Genomic DNA, 19,444 nt, shown 5'->3' on the forward strand with positions numbered 1-19,444 from the left:
ACTGACAGCTGTGGTGTCAATTGTACATTCCTTTGTAAAAGTCACATCATCGGCTAACACAAACCCCAGAGAGTTGAAATACATTTCCAGTACCAAAAGTTGCTCATGGAAAAATGCACCAAGTTTTGGATGCCCAACTTGAGACACTTGGGGCTTTATTTTCAAAGGGGTTGCACATCTGCCCTTCTCCTTAGTTGGGGTTGGGTGCCCACCAGTTCTCCCATCTGCGACTAAAAGCATCTCAGCTCAGACTCCACAAACTGGGAGACTCCAAACTACTGTAATAGGTGCTTTTGAAAAAATTGGCCTAAGTATGGACACCTGCCCTAATAGATGAAGGTGGGGATTTTCTTCCTTGAAGAAGTCTTCAGATGTTGCTGACAAACTCAGACAATAGAAAAAGGGATCTAGATTAAAAATGAAAAACTAATACCAGCATGACAAAAAAAAAAAAAAAGCTATCGCTGAACGCTTTTCCTCCAAGAGAGACTAGAACATCATTTCATTAATTTTGGTGGTAAAATTTGATCTAAACAATGTAGATCGCTAGTAAACCAGAAGTAGCTTTTATGTTTGTCACAACCCTTTAATCTACGTAGTAGCCATTTTAATGAGGAAAAAGCCTCTTTGAAGTGAATAGAGAAATTGGGCATGAAAACAATAACTGTGAAGGAATCCAAGACCCATTGCATTCCAAAAAAAGTTTGTCAACCTCCTTTCCCACTCAGGGAGAGACGGATATTTGTAGACTTTCCTTGTAGCAGGGAAGCATATAGCTAACTACTCCTTCACAATGGGTTTTTATAGTCAAAACCAGTAAATCTTATGGGATACCTAATAAAAAAATTGACAAGAAATAAACCCAAACTGTTTTGCTGTCAACAGGATATGCTCCCGTCACTGGCATGTGTCACCCTGTAAGAAGCTGCACACTCAACCACGAGGATGGGTTTTCTTCAGCTTTTGTAGTTGCCCATGAAACTGGTCATGTGTAAGTCTTACTACTACAACCTGAGCAACAGAAAGCTTAGGGTTCAGTCTACTGCTTGCACAGAACACTTTTATTTTCACAAGAGGCTATCGGTATTGCAAATCTCTTTATATTTCTTACTCCTTTGGCATTCACAGGAGTTTGAATCAATGAAAAAGTAGCTACTGGGGGAAAATGTGATCTTGCAAAATTCATGTGGATTTTTATAGCTAAGTCAGAAATGGAAGACATGCTGATTTGATGCATTGCATTCAACAGTGAGAGTAGTTTGTCAAGCTACATGGTCCTCTACCTGTTGTTTCACTTAAAGTGTGTGTGTGTGTGTGTGTGTGTGTGTGTGTGTGTGTGTGTGTGTGTCTATCTATCTATATATCAGAGGTGGCATCTTTCAAAAAATGGAGAACTAAGTCTGGAACATCTCATTCAGCAAAGTATCTCATCAATTAATACCACTGAGGATCTGATTTTTTAAATTAGTAGCCCGTGTTCCTCACTTACATGATAAATGAGTGTGCAAAAGTGGACACACTCCTTTGTGAAAAGAGGGGGGGGTCTCTATTTGTGTTAAAGTAAGAGTTATCTCTTTGCCTCTTTGTTTTTATAACAATATAAACCATAATCATCCGAAAGGAAGGGTTTGTCAACACATAGATTTATTCAGGATTAGCTATTCCATTGTAGATTAACTAAACTGGAACAATATACGCTTATTCCAGAATAAGTGCGTTCACACATGGGTTACTGAGGAATATTTATTTTGCTTTAAATTCACAGCCTTCTGAATTAACTTCCAAGTGTAGATAACAGGATTGTATCTACACTTGGGTTTCTGTTTATTTAATTAAAAAATAAAATCAATGAGGAGACACGTTAAAGAAACAAACTTTCAGGAACTCTTTAATTTCTATCCATGGGTATTTTGTCATTGATAGACTCATTTAATGGTATTTGTAGGATGTAAACACAAAATCCCTTTTTAACAAAACCGCATGCAAAATGTGAATTGTCTACCTTCTCCCTTTTTTTGTAAGAATAGCCCAGATTTTGTTGCATCTAACAGCCGCTCTTTGTTTCAGGTTGGGAATGGAGCATGATGGACAAGGAAACAGATGCGGGGATGAGACTGCTATGGGGAGTGTTATGGCTCCTTTGGTGCAGGCTGCATTTCATCGCTACCATTGGTCCCGGTGCAGTGGCCAAGAACTCAAAAGATACATCCAGTAAGGACCTGTCAGTGCCTAAGTGTAGTTTCACATGAAATAACACTTTGTGGTGTCCACTCATGTGGTTCCTTCCACTGCACTTGGCAGAGGAGAGAAAGGGGGAAATCCATCTTGACTTTTTTTTTTTTTTAAGTGTTAAGTCAAGTGCAATGGTTCTTCACACAGGGTCCGATCCCTAACCTAACCACTGAAATCAGTAGGGGTACGTCTAAACTACATGGCTCCATCGACAGAGCCATGTAGATTTGTTTGTTCGGCAAAGGGAAATGAAGCTGCGATTTAAATAATCACGGCTTCATTTAAATTTAAATGGCTGCCCCGCTCTGCTGATCAGCTGTTTGTCGGCAGATCAGGGCAGTCTGGACGCTCCCCTGCCGACATGAAAGCCCTTTATCGACCTCCCCGGTAAACCTCATCCTGCGAGGCATAACGGGGAGGTCGATAAAGTGCTTTCAGGTCGGCGCGGGAGTGTCCAGACTAGCACACTGAGCCAACAAACAGCTGATCAGCTGTTTGTCGGCTCAGCGCGGCAGCCATTTAAATTTAAATGAAGCCGCAATTATTTAAATCGCAGCTTCATTTCCCTTTGCTGATCAGCCTAATCTACATGGCTCCATCGATGGAGCCATGTAGTTTAGACACACCCTAGGAGTCTTTCCTGTCACTTGAGCGGAGCTTGGATCAGGACTTTGAAGACTCTTAATAAAAACTCCCTTTGACTCAGTGAGAGTTTGTATATTTGGAATGATGGCAAGAGGAAGCCCTTGAGGTATTAAAGGGAAATTATAAAATGTCTGTAAAAAGAAGAAAATCTTTACATTTGTGTGTCTGTGTGTGCATGCGTGCATGCATGAACACATATATTAGAGAGTTTCTGTGTCTGTCTGAGTCCGTCTGTTCAAGAACTCTTCCTGAATGATAAGAGCTAGGACCACCAAATTTGGTAGGCAGCTTCCTCTTATCCTAACTTAAAGCAAGGTCATGGTTTGGTTGTGCCGGGAATAGGATTGTTTTCCATAAGACGGAAAGGGAGGGGTCTGAGAGTAAGGGCAGAGGGCAATGGAGCAAGTGCACACTCACCCAGTGCACTCCGCTTCCTTGTGGATCCTGCTGCCATGCCATGCTAGGGACACCCCCCCCCCCCCGCCAGTGATCCCCAAAACCACATACATGGGGTAACAGACAACCCAACCCCGGCCCACAGTTTGAGACGCCTAATGTACAGTATCTCCACAAAGCTCATAACTTGTCAAGAGTCATAATCATTATGAGTTGTAGGGACGGGAAATATTTTCAGAACAATGTATTTATACTCAGGCTACGTCTAGACTGCAAGTCTCTTTGGAAAGAGGCTTTTTTGAAAGATACTTTCGGAAAAACCGCTTTTGAAGAAGAGCATCTAGACTACAACCAATACTTTCAAAACAGCAAGCCACTTTTTTGAAAGAGAGCACCTAGGCAGTCTGGATGCTCTCTTTTGAAAAAGCACAGTTTGCATTACATAGCGCCTTTTTTCGAAAGAGCACTTTCGAAAATAGGCGTTCTTCCTCGTAAAACGAGGTTTTCCACGGTTGAAAAAAACCCGCGTTCTTTCAATTTACTTTTGAAAGAACGTGGCAGCAGTCTAGACGCAGGGGAAGGTTTTTTTTTTTTTTTTTTTTTAAAGGCCACTTTTTTTCTTAAAAAACCCTGTAATCTAGCACACCCTGAGTGTCTGCTTATACGGACTTGGAGTAAAAAATTAGTCGCCAGGAGATAATGTGTCATGCTGATGGCCCATTTGGGCAGAAAAGAGTTGTCTTCCCAGCCTGTTTAGCCAGGGATACGGTGCATGGTTCAATTGTTTACCCTTATTAGGACTTTCAATGAGAAACCATCAGAGGCCACTTCAAATAATCAGAATCATTTGGTGATAAAAAAGGAACTAGGAAGACCGGGGTTGGCACTATCTATCAATAGATACTAAAGGCGACTTTTAGTAAATACAGAGGCAGATGAAGCTATCACTGAGGAAACCCATTCTGGAGCAGGGATGTTTCTCATGAATGTTTGACTCTTAAGCCAGCTGACTCTGCAACAGACTGAACTTTGGGGGGAAAAGCTTTCTTTATGAGGTAGGAAATGTGCAGACCCAGATTTTCATGTTACGATTTTGTTTTATGTTGTAGCCATTGGTTTCCACCTTTTTCTCTGATTTCTTTAGCCCGTCTTAAATAAACCTGCTTTTGTAAGTGCTCACCAGTGCTGGGTGGCTTACAGGAGCAGAATTTTATGGTAAACTGGAATACACTGCTCCATTTGGGGCAAAAGATCTGGGATTTCTGTGAGTAAGAGGGAGGGTTGCCAGGTGTCCGGTATTCACCCGGACAGTCTGGTATTTTTGGCTCCTGTCCAGTAAAAAAAATTCAGAGAATACTGGACACCTAAAATGCTCGGTATTTTCTGAATTTTTTCCCCAGCTAGGAGACAAAAATGCTGGGCACCTGGCAACCCTACAAACACTCAGCACCTGGCCTCCCCGCACTCCCCCGCCCGAATCCCCCCCACCAGATCCCAACACCCCCAGCCCCCAACCCCAGCTCCATGGCTTACCTGGTTCCCCAAGGCTTCCGGCACAAAATAGCTGCCAGCCAAAAGACCTAGGGGAAGCAACACTTTCCCCTGGGTCTTAGTGCTCAACTTCTCTACTGTTCCTAATCCCTGCACTAACTCTTAAAGGGGACATGCTGTTTTAATGCTGTTTTATTTTTTTTGTTTTTATTTTTTTTGCTTAACAACTTTGGTCTCTCCCCCCCCCCCCCCATTTTTTTGTGTTTTTTTGGGGGGTGGTTGGGGGTTTCGGTATTTTTGTTTCAACCATCTGGCAACCCTAGTAAGAAGTGTCAGGGGCTGGATATCACAGAGGAATAATGCAAAGGGACTTGCGGACTAGGTGTACTTCTTGTTAACTTGCAATGCAAAGGCTGGGCTGTTACAGCTTAGAGGAGATGGCTTGAAAAGCTGCTAGTATTAGGGAGCTAACTGCAAGTCATTCTCAAGTAAAACTCCCAGTCCTGGATACTCCACGAACCACCACCATATTATTTTCCCCTGCTCAGTTAGGGCACACCTACACTACGGGGAAGATCGACGCTGCTGCGGTCGATCTTCCAAGGTTTGATTTAGTGGGTCTAGTAAATACATGCTAAATTGAACTCCGAGGGTGCCCCCATCAGTGCTGATCCTCCTGCTCCTCGTGAGGAGTAAGGGAACTGACAGAAGCGTTCACAATTAATGTAGCTAGAGCCGCATATCTTAGGTCAACCTTTTGCTCCAGTGTAGACCAGGCCTTAGAGTCCTATGTTGTGGTGAACACACATTCTAAGGGATGAGAACAAACAAATAATTACACTGATGGAAAAATATCACTGAGTGTTGTCATGGGCTTTCCATTTTTCTCTTCCCACAGCTCCTATGACTGTCTCCTTGATGACCCCTTCGAACACGATTGGCCCAAACTTCCTGAACTGCCAGGAATCAATTATTCTATGGATGAGCAATGCCGCTTTGATTTTGGTGTTGGCTACAAAATGTGCACAGCGGTATGTCCAGAGTGGTTGTTCTAAAGATTAAAACCATTTCATCTAGTTGCTTTTAACCCTGAAAAGTACTGAAAAGTAGCCATCATTTTTTTTTGAGCAATGCAAGAGGCAGAGCTTGTTGAAACAGCACAAAGGTGTGAAGTGCAGTAAAATATGGTTCCAGGCTCCTTTCTGACCACACCAGAGGTTTTATGAAAATGTGGGAACTTACAAAGCATGGGTTCACCAAAATTGGCAGTAATTCTCATGGATGGATGTCTGTGTGATGTGTTTAAATGTGTAATTAAATTATCGTAGCCAGCTTAGTTTTAACCAGTGAAATGGTTTAACGAAATGTGCACTTGCTGCTTTGGACAGTATCAATAACATGAGTGTTAATTTCATTTAATACATGCATTGCATTTCTTAATACATTTCAGTTTCGAACCTTTGACCCATGTAAGCAGCTGTGGTGTAGCCATCCAGATAATCCATTCTTCTGTAAGACTAAGAAAGGACCTCCGCTCGATGGCACAGAGTGTGCCCCTGGGAAAGTGAGTTGATTATGTTTTTCGTATTTTTTATTTTAAAATATCAAGACAGATCTCACTTGGGGACTTAATCCCAGAAGTTCTTGATGTCAGTGGGAGGAACAAAGCCAAGGTCATAAAGAAGGAAAAGCTGCCCAATGTGCCCTGTTCAGTGCTTATCGTACAATCTGCTTAGAGTGCGAGGTACTTTATGAAATTGTGTTGGGAGCCGGAAGATTGAAGCTCAGCCTCAGTGTCATTTCTGGGTTCTTGTTTCATCTGAAAACTGCCAAAAAAGCAGCGGTGAGAAGCCACAGTAGCAGACTTTGCTCTTACTCTAGGATTAAAGTCATTACGCTTGGTGCTTGTGGTCTAGACATCCTGTGGCTACCAGAGTACTAATATGCCTGGGATTGACTGTTTCTCTTTTAATATCTCCAGCGGTGGGTCCCTGCTTTTAACTCTCATTTTTAATTAGCAGCTTACACTTCTCTAAATGTTTGTTTAGCAAATTCTGTGTACTTTGAGATACAGAGAAGCTGCTTATGCCATAGCCAACAGCAAAAAGGGTGCTGCCGGATGACTAACCCTTTATCTCAGTATAAATGGACGTTAGAAAGAGTACAGTAAGAGCAAAAATCCCTGTGCTGCTTCTGGGCACTGTATAGTGCAACAGTTTTTAAAAAAATGCTGGTGCTAAATGGTGTCAGACCAGGAAAGAGCCCAAAAGGAACAAACAAAGAGTCCTATCCATTTAACTAGGGGCTGGTTTGTGTCCAGCTTTATGTGCCGGAGCCAGGGAGGAAGCAGGCGTATAGGTCACTCTCACTTCCCTGCACTGCCTAATTGCATTGTGGGTCCCAGCACAGAGCGAGTAGCCTCCGCAGGTCTGCTGCTCCCCTCCCCCTCGATGCTGTTCCTCCGCTAGAGAGTTGTGAGTGTGCGCCTTGGGCAGTGCATCTGCAAGTGTCCCTTACTATGGGGGATGGTTCCAGTAAAATCCTGCCCTGGGCTCGTCTCCGCATCGCGTGTCATGTGATTGTAACTGTACGTCTTTGTTTCTCTCCTGGTTCTCCTCAGTGGTGCTATAAAGGTCACTGCATGTGGAAGAATGCTAACCAGCTGAAACAGGATGGCAACTGGGGATCCTGGACCAAGTTTGGCTCCTGTTCGCGGACCTGTGGTACTGGCGTTCGCTTCAGAACCCGCCAGTGCAACAATCCAATGTAAGTCTGGGCGTGTTCTAACGAACCGGCGGTTCCCGTGGGTCTGGAGTTCGTGAAGGACGTTCACACCTGAGCAAAGGGACTGCCCCCACCGGCAGTGTAGCACAAGGGCAATGGCTTTACTGCACGTGGGGTGGTGCACACCTACAGATTAGAGACACGGGGACACCGCACGCCGAGCTCAGAGGTGGTGGGCTCTCTGCCACTTCTTCACACAAGACAGTGGATTGAGCATTGTGGTGAAGGCAGAGAGAATGACAAGATGGTGGCTACTGGGTCTGAGATTACCCAGAGTCATAAACTTAAATAGCACAGAGGCTTTCCTGCTATTCCAGTGGTTTGTGTGGGCACCATAGAGCACCTAAAAAGCTGCAGTGGACTCCATCCCAACAACTGGACTTTTTAGTCCACTCTAACCTCCTTGCAGCCAGACTCTTTGCAGGGAGCTGGGAGAATGGGCCCATCTCTGGAGAATTTCCAGAAAGGTCTCTCTGGAAGAACACCTACGAGATCCTGGGAACTAAAGGGGTGAAGAGAAGGTGCGGTAGGAACACTACAGCCTGCAAAACCGACTGTTAGATGACAACACGAGAACTTTATCTGTGTTTCAGTGTAATTATCTGACTATATATCAACCATTATCAGTGCACACACCACTGCTCCCATCTAGGCCTGCTCAGGGAGTATCTATCTGTCTCATTACCTGACCAGCACACACACATGACGCTTTGCAATTTACTTGTTCTACCACTGCTTTTGAAGCGTGCCCTGAAAAGTGATATTTAACCCTTTGTTGTGGGAAACCCCTTTGCTCTTCCTCTTACTGTTTTTCACTGAAACAATGAGGAGTCCTGTGGCATCTTCGAGACAAACAAACACATTTATTGGAGTATAAGCTTTTGTGGGTAAAACCCACTTCATCAGATAAGTAAGATTTAAAGTAACAGAGGCGCGCGCGCGCGTGTGTGTGTGTGTGTGTGTATGTATACATATATAAAAGAAATAAATTGCTCGTGTTAATGAGGCTAATCGAGTCACGGTGAAAGTGGCTCACTCACAGCATTTGATGTGAAGATCTGAAAGTCCAGAGAGGGGGAATTGCCTTTGTAGTGTGTTAACCAGTTGAGATCCTTATTCAATCCTAAATGGATAGTGTTGAATTTGCAAATGAATTTTTCCCTAGTGTATTCCATCAGAAAATCTCCACTCCTGATGTTCAAAGGTTTCAAAAGCTTTCTAAACTTCTTTCCTCCTTAGGCCTATCAATGGTGGTCAAGATTGTGCCAGTGTGAATTTTGAGTATCAGCTTTGCAACACAGAAGAATGTCCAAAGCACTTTGAGGACTTCCGAGCGCAGCAATGTCAGCAGCGTAATTCCCATTTCGAGTATCAGAAGAGCAAGCACCACTGGCTGCCATATGAGCACCCTGACTGTAAGTATGCTACCCTTTTATGTTTCCGCAAAACCAAACAAACCCATTGCCTACGGGAATCTTGCAGCACATTGGGATTTGAAGGCATTGTTGAGATGCTGCTATGTCCCTAAATAACAAGGGTGAACATGCAAGTAGGTGAGAAGAAAAAGCAGGAAAAGCAATGGTACAAAATAGAGGTTCTGAGCTCCTGCTGTGGGTATCACTTTCGCTCAGCACATTGTAACTCTGGCTGAGTTAGGGTGTTTGACAAGACTCCGCTCAGGTGCAGAAAGGCTCCTCCGAGCGCCAGCATGCCTCCCTCCCCCACATCCACAAGAGTGACACGCTGTTATCTAATCATTGTTGCCGCTCTCATCCACTGCAGCGGAAAGTAACAAGTGTGCTGTCCCGATGGCATTGCTTTACGACCTGCTTAGTATTTTTTCCATTTTTCTATGCTCCCGTTTGCCCCCAGCTGGCAGCTAGCAGGCCTTGTCTACTATTAACTCCAGTTAATCGTTCTGTTTAGGCTAACTGTACTGAAATATGGGTGAGGCAAATATAAGCGCTGGATTGTCAGCACTGAACTCTCTGGGTTGCTGCCGGCATTGCTGGTTTTCTTGTTCTGAGTTTCGTAGGCTTTATCTCATAGAATATACTTTTTACAGTATTTTTAATGTGAAATTAGATGGCATGATCTAGAAATATAGTTAGGGCTGGGATTTTCAAGGGAGCCTAAGGGATTTAGGTGCCTTGTTCTTAATGTTGGTGGGTTTGGGTGCATAATTATTATAGGCTCTTTGGGAAATCCCAGATTACTCCGCCACTCTGCAGTATCCCATACTGAACCTGGCTTTCATTGGGGAGCAAAGTAGATAGCTGCTTTTGGTTAAAGGCTCAGTCCTGGGCAGTCTTTTCAAAGGGAGTTGATTCCATGAGAACTGAAGATGTGTAGCCTCTTACAGGACTAAAACATTACACATTTGTATTAGTACCCTGCAGCATTCCTTTTGCTACTGAATTAAAACTTTGTGGTGGCTTGTGTTTTAAAGCATATTTGGGTTGCTGAAATACAGTTAGCTCTCTCTTCCTGTTATTCAGCCAACAAAAGATGCCACTTATACTGCCAGTCCAAAGAAACTGGAAATGTTGCTTATATGAAACAACTGGCACATGACGGGACTCGCTGTTCCTATAAAGATCCATACAGCATTTGCGTGCGGGGAGAGTGTGTGGTGAGTGAAATGTATTTAAGGTTGTTTTACTGATCGTGCAGCATTTTTGATAATCATAATGAGAGCTGGTCAAATACACTGCTTGTGGAGTACTACAGTATCAGATGGAATTTGTGAATATGAAATGTTCACCGATAATATTTTCCAGAATTCCTCCAATTTTAATACAAATCATAGCAAGACTACAGATTTATTTCTTACAGATACTGTGATTGTCTAAATTCTTTTTAAACCAGTTGCTTCTACTGATTTCTTTTAAACCTTTTTTTTCTATGTATTAACAGCTCAATTGATTATCATCCTCTTCAGATATCTTAAGGGCTCTTGTGAGGAGGATGGTAATTAATTGTTCTCCAGGTCCACTGACCGAAGGACAAGAAGTAACGGGCTTTATCTGCAGCAAGGGAGGTTTAGGTTAGATAGTAGGAAATCCTTTCTTAGTCTGATGATAGTTAAACTCTGAAACAGGCTTCTAAGGGAGGTTGTGGAATCCCCATCTCTGGAGGTTTCTAAGAGCATGTTGGACAAACACCTGTCAAGTGTCTTGCCATAGTGCTGGGGGCTGGACTCGATGACCTCTTGAGGTTCCTTCCAGACCTGCGTTTCTATGAATTTAAGTGAAAAGAAATTCTACTTGAAGTTCTCGGTTTCCTGTTCCTTCATTTACTGTCCCTAAGGGTAAAAGTTTCAGAGGTGAAGCCGTTTTAGTCTGTAATTTTCAAAACAAGTAGCCCTGTGGCACCTTAGGGTATGTCTAGACTGCATCCCTCTGTCGGCAGAGGGATGCAGATTAATCAGGTCGACATTGCAAATGAGTCAGGGATTTAAATATCCACCTAATTTGCATAAAAATGACCACTGCATTTTGCCGACTCAGCACTTTGTTGGCAAAAAGCAGCAGTCTAGAGGGGGATCTGTCGAGAAAGAAAGCCTTTTTCAACAGATCCTGTAAACCTCCTTGCAGGAGCCATAAGGGATCTTTTGAAAAAGGCTTTCTTTCTCGACGGATCCCCCTCTAGACTGCTGCTTTTTGCCAACAAAGTGCTGAGCCGGCAAAAAGCGGCGGCCATTTTTATGCAAATTAGGCACAGGATATTTAAATCCCTGCCTCATTTGCAATGGCGACCTGCGTAATCTGCATCCCTCTGCCGACAGAGGGATGCAGTCTAGACATAGCCTTAGGAACTAACTTGTTCATCTCCAAAGTGCCACAGAACTACTCTTTCCCTAAGGGAAAGTTAGTAATGGGTTCATCACAGGAATCAGTTCGTAGCTTTCATTATGCTGTTCTGTCACAGTCTTTCAAGTATTTTTACATCAGTTCTCGGGTGAACTTTGCATTCCGCAGTGTTATTTATCGGGGCGGGGAAAACCCAACACTCCTCTTGCTCTCCTCTGCAGAAAGTGGGCTGTGACAAGGAAATTGGTTCCAACAAAGTTGAAGATAAATGTGGGGTCTGCGGTGGAGATAACACTCATTGCCGAACTGTCAAAGGGACCTTTACCCGGACTCCCAAAAAGCCTGGTAGGATGAGCACTTTTATACACCCAGCTATATTCTCTGTTGTCATGTTTATTAAAATGGACTGCTCAGGAGAAGGTGTCCTCCCCTGCTTACACAAAGTTGCAAGACAGAATACAAACTACTTACTGCTTTGCTAGCAGAATGCATATATTTTCCAGACACTAACTAGCGATTCTTTTTGGTTTTTGAAGGACCTGTTAAGACATGTTGGCTAAACTGGACTCTCGCTGTGTAGAGCATATGTAGTTCTCCAGTTAGTAATAGGGGATGGCTCTGATCAGTGGTAAAAATACGATCTTTGCTAAACAAAAAAAATAACCTGTAAGGCTAATAGTGAAACATGGAAACAAGATCAAATCTCCAGGCCTATTATTTTTCATTTCAGGTGAGATGATTTAGGGCCAGATCCTGCATCATTGCCACCAGTTGGGTCTGTTTCTCAATTACAGTAGCAGCCATTTACTCTGCTCTGGCTGCATAAAGGAGACTTAAAGGGGGGGTATATGTTTTAGCACCTCTTTACCCTCTGAGGGGTCAGAGATGCTGGAACTACAGGGCCAGTGGTAGTCCTCAAGTGGTTTCCATCATACAAAAGCTTTACAGTTTGGTACAGTAGCTCGCAACACCCCAACTATAAAATCATTCCAGCACCTCGTTTGTGTATGAGAGAGGCAGGCCTGAGTTCAGTAGTACCGGATTGGGAGCTTAATGTGACCTACCTTTTAGCCTGCTAAATCTGAGCATTTACTCAGGGATGAAAAACACCATTTAATGATTAATTTATTTTATTCAATGTGTCTTTTGCACCTGCCTCTCTCTTTCTTTCGCAACATTATGTATTACACACTTTTCCCTCTAGCCTTGCTAACGAAAACCATTTAAAAATTGGGAGGAATTGTGTTTTTTCACAAGCTTCTCCACTGACATTTAAATTGATGGGAAAGAGACATGTATAGAAATCTAGGCGTCTGTTAATACGAGTGTGTTTGGTGTCAAGTTGACTTTCTATAAACTCCCAAAGTACAAGGGCCATGTCCAAGAAAAAAATGAACACAACCACAATTCCCACACACATTTTTGTGCATGAAGTCGAGTATTTAGCGTAATTGTGAATTGAATGTGCAAGTATTTTTCAGTGGAATCTTCTTTTTTGTACTTTACTTAAAGGCAGTGGATTGTGATGAAGTGGAGGGTGTGCGTGATAATGATCAGTTGGCTGAAAGGAAAAAATGTCAAAGTTGAGATATTTTTTGAGAGACGCTTGGGGATTTTGCCACACATTTTCCATTCGTGTTAATAACAGCTTGAAATCCTCTGGCCTACTTTGGACATTTCAACTATGTCAGTTTAACTGTTGAGCTAATGGAATATTATACTTAATATACTCCTCTTAATAAAGATGTGCCAAATTCAGTCCTCCGATATTCATGCCTGCTACTTGAAGCTTGTGAAAGCTGTGCTTATGTAAGTGCAGAAGTATCTCAGTGCATTTAAATGAGACCATCCCTTTACTGAGATGTTTGATCTCACAATGATAGCAAATGGAAAGGACAGCTACACAATTGAGACCATATTATCAAGTGTTCAGCTTATACAAAGGCACATCAAGACAGTTTCTAGGGGGTTCTGCTTTTTTTTTTTTTTTTTTTTTTTTTTTTTAAACTAATTGGGAGTGAAATTGTAAGATCTAACCATCAAATTACCGGTTAAAAGAGGAACTATTATATAAGTAACAAGGAAATGAAGGGAATATCAGTTTTATTCCTGTGGCTTATGCCATTGAAAGACTTTTCAAACTTTTTATTTTAGAAAAATTAAGTAAAACCTTTCTTTTAAGGACAAATCCTGCCCAGGTCCCGCTTGTCAGGGATTGTAGAGGGAACACCATCCCTGTAAGGTTTCCACACATGCCATAGAGCACAGCTATGCAAAGGCTGTCTGTTCTGAGGGGGTCTGAGATGGAGCAGGGATGAAGCTGAAGGAGGAGGAGTATATCTATGTCTGAACTTGCATTGCTGTTGATGGTGAAACTATGCCAGATTTGCAACCTCGATGATGGCAGAATTTAGTCACTAGCTAGACAGCCCCATTAAAATTAGATTAAAATAAGGTAGCATTTATTACAGTAAAATGTGATAAGGACTCCACAGCAAAATATTCTCACTGCTAGCTGTTCTCCAGCCCAGTGGAAAGACAAGATACTTTTTTTTTTAAGAGGCGCTTTATAAAGTCCTTACAGAACACATGTGATTGTTTTTGCTGCATATTTTGCTGGTTGGTATGAATCCAGCCAAGGCAAATTATGTGCAGAATGTAATGAATGCACATATGTATTGAAATTGGATGGAAGACAACACTTTGGAGCCATATATACAACCCTCTATATTTCTTGAATCAGAAGGACTTCATGCTTTCTGACAGTTAAGTTCTTAGTAATCAGAACAAAAGATGATCAAAATGTTCTGAATTTTCCAATTTTCTCATTTTAAAAATTTGTGTGTGTGTGTGAAAGAAACAGCATTTTTGACTGGCTCTACTCAGGTTGGTGTATATTTGTCTATGCTATAGATATTAGACAACAGTCTGTGATGTGGATATGATTGTATAAGAAAGATTGTATAACTGTCTTTCAAATGTCTGAAACTCAAAAGTCTTGAGGGTGAGTAAGGTCATTCCGAGGCTGTTTGTAAAAGACAGTAATTGATCATTCAGCTCCAAAGGGATGTTTTGGTGCTAGCATAACATCTATTGCTTTACAGTAACTGTGGCAATATAGTCATTAAAAGACTAACCAAACTCTTCCAACAGGAAAACATTTAAGCAAGAGGTGCCAAAGAGAATTCAAGTTGCTGGAAAATGAAATCTGCAAGTATCTGACTTAAAATCACCTACCTGATTTTTCATTCATGCATAGTCTCACTTTCATTGACTATTAAAATTTGCTGGATATTTCTAACAGTATTTTAAATGCATTTTGAACTTCAGCGCATACTGTAACCATATAATTTATATGTTTCGTTTGTAAAATACACCTGGCTGACATTATAGTCAATGAAACAGCAAGACTCAGTTCCCAGAACACTAATTAAAGACATTCTATTTAAGGGAAGACAAGAGGAGCATTCACTTTGCCCAAAGGAGCTCGTAATATTTCTCTCTCTGAAACCAGGGAGTCTAAAAATATTCTGGGTAAGTTTCACCTGGTTGCAGAAAGACAGGCATCCATGACAACTGCAGTGTTCTTGCTACACTTCTAATTTCCAGCTGGTCACTTACAGGTATTGCAAGAACAGGCAAAATGTTTGTTTCATATGTTTGATCACTGAGCAGTAAAAGGCTTGGTATTTCCTGCTCGTGCAGATTAGTATAAAACCAGCCACCCATCAGCCCTTAGTATTCATTTATCTATTCAGAGTTCTCCATTTTCTTCAGCAGTTTTCCAGGAAGCAGTGGTATGCTGCAGATCCAGATACCAACAGCACAGGCAGGACTTCAGTTCAAAAGTCCCCATTGTTAAATTTGAATGTTTAAGCATTTATTTGCTCAGTGCAAAAAAAAAAATCAAATCTTGCCCCATCTGTTTACAATGATTCTATATTAGGACTGCAACTTATATACTTTATTGGGAAACAAAGCATCTCAGAATGAGCAAATTATATTTATTTATATGGCATATTTTATAAACATGGACATGTTTTAGGGATATGCTTTGTTAACGCTAAGATTTTTCTTGGTTAAATGTACGTACATCAAGACCACTACGTACATCAAGAACATTTAAGGAACATAAACGGCCATACTGGGTCAGACCAATGGTCCATCCAGCCCAATATCCTCTCTGCTGACAGTGGCCAATATCAGATGCCCAGAGGGATGGAATACAAAGATAATCCTCACGTTATCCCTCCCCTGTCTCCCACCTCTAGAGAAACAGAGGCTAGGGACCATTCCTACCCATTCTGCCTAATTTAAAGTTGTCGAGGCCCTCAGTTAAGTTGTAGGCAAAGAAATTATAACAATACTCTGTCTTAAAACATGTCCAGGATAACATTGTTACACATGGTAAAATTTGTTTACATTCAGTTCTCATAAACATTTTCTCATTTGATCCCTGATGCAACATAAGTTGTTGGCCATGGCCAATGAAAAATTTTCCATAACTTATTGTTTTTTCTCCTCTTGGTGGGAAGCTGAAAATATTACTCTTTCAGCTGAAACATTGTTCTGCCCCATTTGTTTGGGGATAGAGTTAATTAGGTGTTACAACTTAAGCCACATCTCCACTTGTGGGAAGAATGATGCCACAATGGTCAATTTTTCCAGCGGTCAATTTAGCGGGTCTAATAAAGACCCACTGAATCCAGTTCTGAGAGCGCCCCCTTCAGTGCTGGTTCTCCTACTCCGCACGAGGAATAAGAGAAGTCAACGGGAGTGTTTCTCCCATCGACCTCCCGCTGTAAGGACACCACTGGAGCTCGGCTTAACGTACATTGACTCCAGCTATGTTTTTTACATAGCTGGAATTGCATATGTTAAGCCGACCTTCCCCATAGTGCAGACCTGGCCTTAGAGCATGAATGATCATTCTGGAGAATTTTAACTCTTAAGTATCAGGTATCATCCTAGTAAGGGAGAAATTGGACCAGTATAACTTAAGGTGTGATTCTTAAACTGAATAAAGGCCGCTTCTGTTTTGGGGGGGGCAGGTACACTGAGATTAATGTGCTTTAACTTATGCATTTTAAAGTCTCACATTGAACTGCAGTCCCATTTGAAGCAAGGCTACGTTCATGTGAAGTTGACACCTTTTGTAGTGTGTCAGTAGAGCACTTTGCTGTGCCAGGTAGCCAAATCCTTTGACAGTTCACAGATTTAAGCAAATACACATGAGGCGTGAACACCTCACAGTCCATTACATTGTAAGGCTGAAAGGTGACTGATAAAGAAAAGCAATCAGAAAAACCTGTTTTAATTCTGAGAAACATAGGAAACAATTTTTTGCCTGAATTGTTATGGTCTGAACATAACAAAGTAAGTGGTTAATAGGTTTGTAACAGTCTCTTTTTCCCCCCTCAAAAAAAGAGGGAAAAAGGGAAAAACAGTCTAATCAAATGTGTTACAAGCCTATCTGAAACTGTGTGCACGTTAATGGATGCCCTCTTCTGCAACTATAAGCTGGATGATGTAGTGCTCTACTAACCATCGCTATTACTTTTTGTTTTCTTCTTTGCTTTCTCCTATGACCACTACATATGCTAAAGGGTACCTTAAGATGTTTGATATCCCCCCTGGTGCTAGACATGTGTTTATCCAAGAAGACGAGGCTTCCCCTCACATTCTTGGTAAGTGTTTCTTGCCTCAGGCTTGGCCCTTATGCATGAAAGCTGACCTCAAAAAATCAGACATGCATCGGAGAACCTGAAAAATGAGAGAACCATCAAAATAGTGTTTTATTGCACTGTAAGACAACATCAAGCTAAAGGCTTTGCTGGTTTCCTTGTAGATTAAACTTCCGATAATATGGCACCTTTAGGACCCAGTGGGTGCTGGATTATCAGATATGCTGGACTATCGGAAGAGGGGGCTATGAGGGTCTGGGGTGGGGGGGGATGGAGAGGCAGCGCTGCGGGACCAACCCGGCAGCACCCCAGCTGCTCTGCCCCAGGCGTCCCCAAGTCAGCTGCTGCTGAAACTGACTAGCAGCTGACTCAGGGAAGCCCAGGGCAGAGCAGCTCCAATTGTCCGGCTGCCTGGAACGGTTCCAGGTGGTGCCGGACTAGCAGGAGTGCCAGACCACTGGATGCCGGACAACTGGAGTTTTACTGTATATGTACAATTGCACTCACAGGCCGAACCCTACTGTAAAAACTCAGTAACTATGTTGGTTTCTCATCTGAATTTTTTAGGAACTCAAACTGATTCTGATCAGCACTTTTACTAACAAGGAGCTATTGCTGGTCACACTGAAAGTGGATTATTAGTCAATTTAAAAGGACACTGTCAGGTCAAAAAGTATATAGGATATCACTATGAATATTATTTAAGATACTTACATTTCTTACACTTAAGCAACACCCCCTTTTAGCATTATCATGGAAAGAAGTTAAAGTCTTATTAACTTGTAAATATTTTTGCTGTTTGGTTACATTTACATTTCTCTTGGACAATGCCCATTTCATGTTTGTCTAGTCACGTCTCCTTTTCTCCTACACTAGGGACCTGCTCCAAAGGCCCAGTGACTTCAATGGGAGAATTTTCATAGAATCATCGAACACTAGAACAGGAAGGGACTTCGAGGTCATTGAGTCTAGTCCCCTGCCCTCATGGCAGGACCCAGGACTGTCTAGACCATCCTGACAGGCGTCTGTCTAACCCGCTCTTAAATATCTCCAGAGATGGAGATTCCACAACCTCCCTAGGCAACTTATTCCAGTGTTTCACCATTGACTTCAGTGGTTTCTGGATTGGATCCTAGTATGGGAAGTTTGTATATAAAAACAAATACACTGGAATAAAGCAAAAATAGGGGAAGATTTCTGGTGGTTTTAGGGCTTATTTATAGAAAGCCTATTTTTAGAAAGCTTATTTCTAGAAAGCCTAAATAATGGCTCAAGTGTGACCTGACCGTGTACCTTTTCAATACAGAGCTACTCTGCCTTCATAGTAACTAGGCTCCATAGCACTAATAAATACATGATGCACCACCTTTGCATTTTATTTACTGTAGTCATGATAATTTACAAGATTGCTCTCTCATTTTGTTGTACTTTTATTGTGTATTTAGAAAAAATGATTGGTCTCTCTCTCTCATTTTTTAAACTCTAAACAATTATTTGCAAATTATACACTTCCAGGAGAACAGGAATAGCCACATTGTGGTTTTTTTTTCTTTCATGTCTTACTATAAACTAGCAACATGCATCTCCCAAAGTGCATGGACATCTTAGCTGCTTGTTATTGGGTCTTCTCTTCTCTCTTACATTGTAATGGTTGTTCATTTGTTGAACTGGTTTTCTAATCCTTGAGCCCCACAATCAGAGGGAGAGTGTAAAGTCAGCATGTACAGTAGATAGACAAAAGAAAGCAACCTTTTCAAAAAGTAAATATTACTTTGTGGTGCAAAACCTGTGGGGTTCATGCCTTTGGCAATACAAAGCTGTATAATATTGTGGTAACCATTCCACTAGGGTAACATGCCTTACAATACCCAGTTGTCACAGAACGTTTTGCAGGTTGCCTAAATAACAGGATTGGCTATTTTAAAGGTTTCTCTTGGCTTTGAGGTGATTATGAATCTAAATTAAGCTTATGCCAAAAAAAAACTATGTATGACTTCTATGTGTATATCTACATCTGAGCCATATGCATGTGGAAATAGATATTGGCAGTATATACGTTATCAATATGTTTCCTCAGACTATATTTTGGTGGCAGCATGGGTTTCATGTAGAAAAAGCAATTTTGGGAATAGCCACCCGTCTCTGAGCTGATGGAAATGCAGCACTTGCCAAAGACAGCCTGCTTTAGATCCTCAGATGGATTATCATCCATGCCCCAAGCACAGAATTATGAGTTTTTGTCAATGTCTCCAGGTCTTTAGGTTGTAGGAGGAGGCATGCTAAAGAGGGATGGGTTCAGGGGTGTTAAAGGGAAAATTGCATCCGGAATGGAAGAAACGGGAGAACTAGAGTATTTCATCGATTAGGAACAGCAAAAACTCCTCAGTTCCTGAGGACACT

The 19,444-nt window shown here is 41.9% G+C and overlaps 1 protein-coding gene across 5 annotated transcripts in view; it reads left to right on the forward strand.

The window, feature by feature from the left end:
* Positions 1 to 19,444, forward strand: part of ADAMTS3 (ADAM metallopeptidase with thrombospondin type 1 motif 3) — a 187,276-nt gene that overhangs the window by 150,517 nt on the left and 17,315 nt on the right. For 3 of the 5 annotated variants that reach the window (XM_075929390.1, XM_075929393.1, XM_075929392.1), the window contains 10 exons: positions 886 to 991; positions 2,068 to 2,211; positions 5,663 to 5,795; positions 6,215 to 6,328; positions 7,385 to 7,530; positions 8,788 to 8,963; positions 10,047 to 10,180; positions 11,582 to 11,705; positions 14,514 to 14,570; positions 14,811 to 14,894. In XM_075929390.1, coding sequence (XP_075785505.1) covers positions 886 to 991; positions 2,068 to 2,211; positions 5,663 to 5,795; positions 6,215 to 6,328; positions 7,385 to 7,530; positions 8,788 to 8,963; positions 10,047 to 10,180; positions 11,582 to 11,705; positions 14,514 to 14,570; positions 14,811 to 14,894 — 1,218 coding nt within the window. Of the gene's footprint in view, positions 1 to 885; positions 992 to 2,067; positions 2,212 to 5,662; positions 5,796 to 6,214; positions 6,329 to 7,384; positions 7,531 to 8,787; positions 8,964 to 10,046; positions 10,181 to 11,581; positions 11,706 to 14,513; positions 14,571 to 14,810; positions 14,895 to 16,966; positions 17,048 to 19,444 lie in introns of all 5 variants that reach the window. The other 2 variants (XM_075929394.1, XM_075929391.1) reach the window with 1 other exon arrangement.

The sequence above is a fragment of the Pelodiscus sinensis genome, chromosome 5, assembly GCF_049634645.1.
Source record: "Pelodiscus sinensis isolate JC-2024 chromosome 5, ASM4963464v1, whole genome shotgun sequence".
Classification (NCBI taxonomy): Eukaryota; Metazoa; Chordata; order Testudines; family Trionychidae; genus Pelodiscus; species Pelodiscus sinensis.